This window comes from Anopheles bellator, chromosome 2 (genome assembly GCF_943735745.2).
Source record: "Anopheles bellator chromosome 2, idAnoBellAS_SP24_06.2, whole genome shotgun sequence".
NCBI classification, from domain to species: domain Eukaryota; kingdom Metazoa; phylum Arthropoda; class Insecta; order Diptera; family Culicidae; genus Anopheles; species Anopheles bellator.
In genome coordinates, this window is record NC_071286.1 from 19,719,256 (window position 1) to 19,721,755 (window position 2,500).

General features: G+C 51.7%; 1 protein-coding gene across 1 annotated transcript in view; it reads left to right on the forward strand.

The window, feature by feature from the left end:
- Positions 1 to 533: 533 nt before the first annotated feature.
- Positions 534 to 2,500, forward strand: part of LOC131207149 (centrosomal protein of 152 kDa) — a 3,523-nt gene continuing 1,556 nt past the window's right edge. The window contains exon 1 of the mRNA XM_058199759.1: positions 534 to 2,500. This exon is cut by the window's right edge and continues 199 nt beyond it. Within this exon, the coding sequence (XP_058055742.1) occupies positions 534 to 2,500 (1,967 nt within the window).

Here is a 2,500-nt window from a genome sequence, read left to right on the forward strand (position 1 = left end):
TATGTTAGATTCCCATTTAACCGAATATTTGCGGTTTCCCTCCGATCGCAGTGTTTGTACCGATTGCAGCAACAACATTTTTCTGCTGACGCGAGAGGTTGTCAACGATTTGGCGTTCGGTATTTGTTTGTCGACTGTCAGTGGCGGTGAAGTGCAAACGAAGCGGCGGCAAAACGGCAGCAACGAATGATTCAGAATATAGTTTTTTTTAGTCTGTTTACATCTTCGCCAGGCGATTAAAGATTAAAGGCATTCCGATCGTTTTTCACAACCTTTGCAGGTGGTTCAAATACGGCGGTGAGCGTGAGCGTGAGCTCGCGCCGAACGCTTGGTGTCTCACGCAGTTCAAGGGCAATCAAGCAATTAACGGTCGGTGCTGATGCTCGGCTAAGGAAGCACGCCACCGTGCGTGAAAAATCCGTGTTGATTGAAGGTGTCGGCACGCCGCTGCATCAGTGCTATGTGCTTGGGTGGTCGAAAGTGGTCGCTTCGTATTCTAGCTTACGCCGATTGAGCAGTGACGTTGGTACATTATGGACCAACATGGACCGGGTATATCGTTGTTCACCGATGCCGGCAGCATCCATCTCCCGCCAAACGATATTGAGCAACAACGAGCCGAGGAAGAGGAGGATTTGCGAGATCGACAACAACGCAAGGTGGAGCTAGAGAAGGATCTGGAGGTTGCCTTTGACGATCTGCACGGTGATGATACGCTCAATTCGCTATCTCACAACTATTCCGATGATGATGAGGAAGGTGAACAACGTCCGATTCCGTACGCTGGAGGGATTTACACCGGTCGAGAGAATTTCAGTGAGAACCCGCCACGGCCAAACCCATGGCCCGTGCCTGCGGATCTAAACCCTGACAAGGTGGATGGCGGAGTGCGCGAGTTACGTCTCTTATTGGAATCTAAAACCCGTGAACTCGATCATCTTGCGCGTGAAATGTACGAAAAGGGTCACGCGCACGAGCAGCAGATCAGTGAACTGCGTAAGAAGGTCATGATCGAGGAGGCAGAAAAAGATCGTGCCATCATGGGGCGTGATCAGACGCGCGAGCTGCTCGTGGAAAGCAAAACCAAAATTTCCGAGCTAGAAGACACGAATGACGCGCTGCATGCGAAGGTGAAAGCCCTAGAAAACCGTAACGTGAGTTTGGAAGCCGAGGTGGAACAGAGAAACACGGAACTGCAGGACACCTTGCACCGTTATCGCATGCTGGAGCAAAATACATCCGAAAAGACGAGCCGGCGAACGGACGCTCTGCTGAAAGATTGCGAGGAGCGCCATAACGCAAAGGTTGCTATGATGCAACAACAGATCAATAACTTGCGCAGCGAAGTTGATGAGCGACAGCAAGAGTGTCGCCGTCTAGAGGCCCGCTACGGCGAACTGCAGAAATCTCGTGAAGCGTTGCTGATTGAAAAATCCAACACGGTGCAACGGTTGCAGGAACAACTGGAGGACTCGCAGCGGCAGTGCAGCAATTTACTGTCCATGAGCAAAAATCAGGGTGATTTCGACCAGGAGCGCGTGCGATTGCGCAGTCGCATCGGAACACTCGAACAGGAGCAAACGGGCATGCGACAAACGATCGCCGATCTCACGCATCGACTTGAGAAAACGATGGCCGAGCTCGAACTGATGGACAGTGTGGTACACGCCGGCGCCACGGACAAGGAACATCTCCAGGAAGGAGCGCACGTTAATGGTGAACCAACACAGGGAAAAACGGAAACGCATGCCACTGACGTTACGGCGAGCTATGCTTTCGCGCATCGTAACCTGATCGGCAGCACACCGAACAACAACTTTGTACAAAAGCCTCGTGTAGCTTTCGATGGCGACGCAGATGCGCGGGTGGTTCGCCTGAAGAATGAACTGCTCGCGTGCATGGCGGGCCAGAAGGAGAAACGGGCAACCATTTGGCAACTGGAGAGAGACCTACAAGCGCGAGATCGTGAGCTAGATCAGCTGAAAAAAGACGAAAGCGAAGTTTTGGTTCAAATGAATCAGTACAAGGAAGAAGCCTTTCGGTTGGCCTCTAAATGTCGTATCCTAGAGCAGGAGATGGAAAAAATGGCGAAACAGATCGACACGGCTGCCACTGGTGGTGGTTCCGTGGAGAATCGGCGCTCCAGCTACGCTTTGCGACAAGAATCCCTGGAGGATAGGATCCTTACGCTGCAGAAGACAAAATCTGAAGCGGACGAACGGATCGACCGATTGGAGAAAGAGAAGGCCAATTTGGAAGAAAAGTGTCGATCACTGAGTGCCGAAGTCAGTATCTGCGCAGCCCTCCGGCTAGAGATAGAGAAGCAAAAATTTTTGCTCTCCGATGCTCAAAACGAATGCGATCGTCTCAAGCGTCTGTACGTGGATATGAGTGCTACAAAGGATGAGGTGGTACGCGAACTTACGACGCTGCGATCACAGGACAGTGCGAAGCAGATCGCTGCCCTGCAGGAGAAGGTAGTGTCATTAGAGCGAGTATT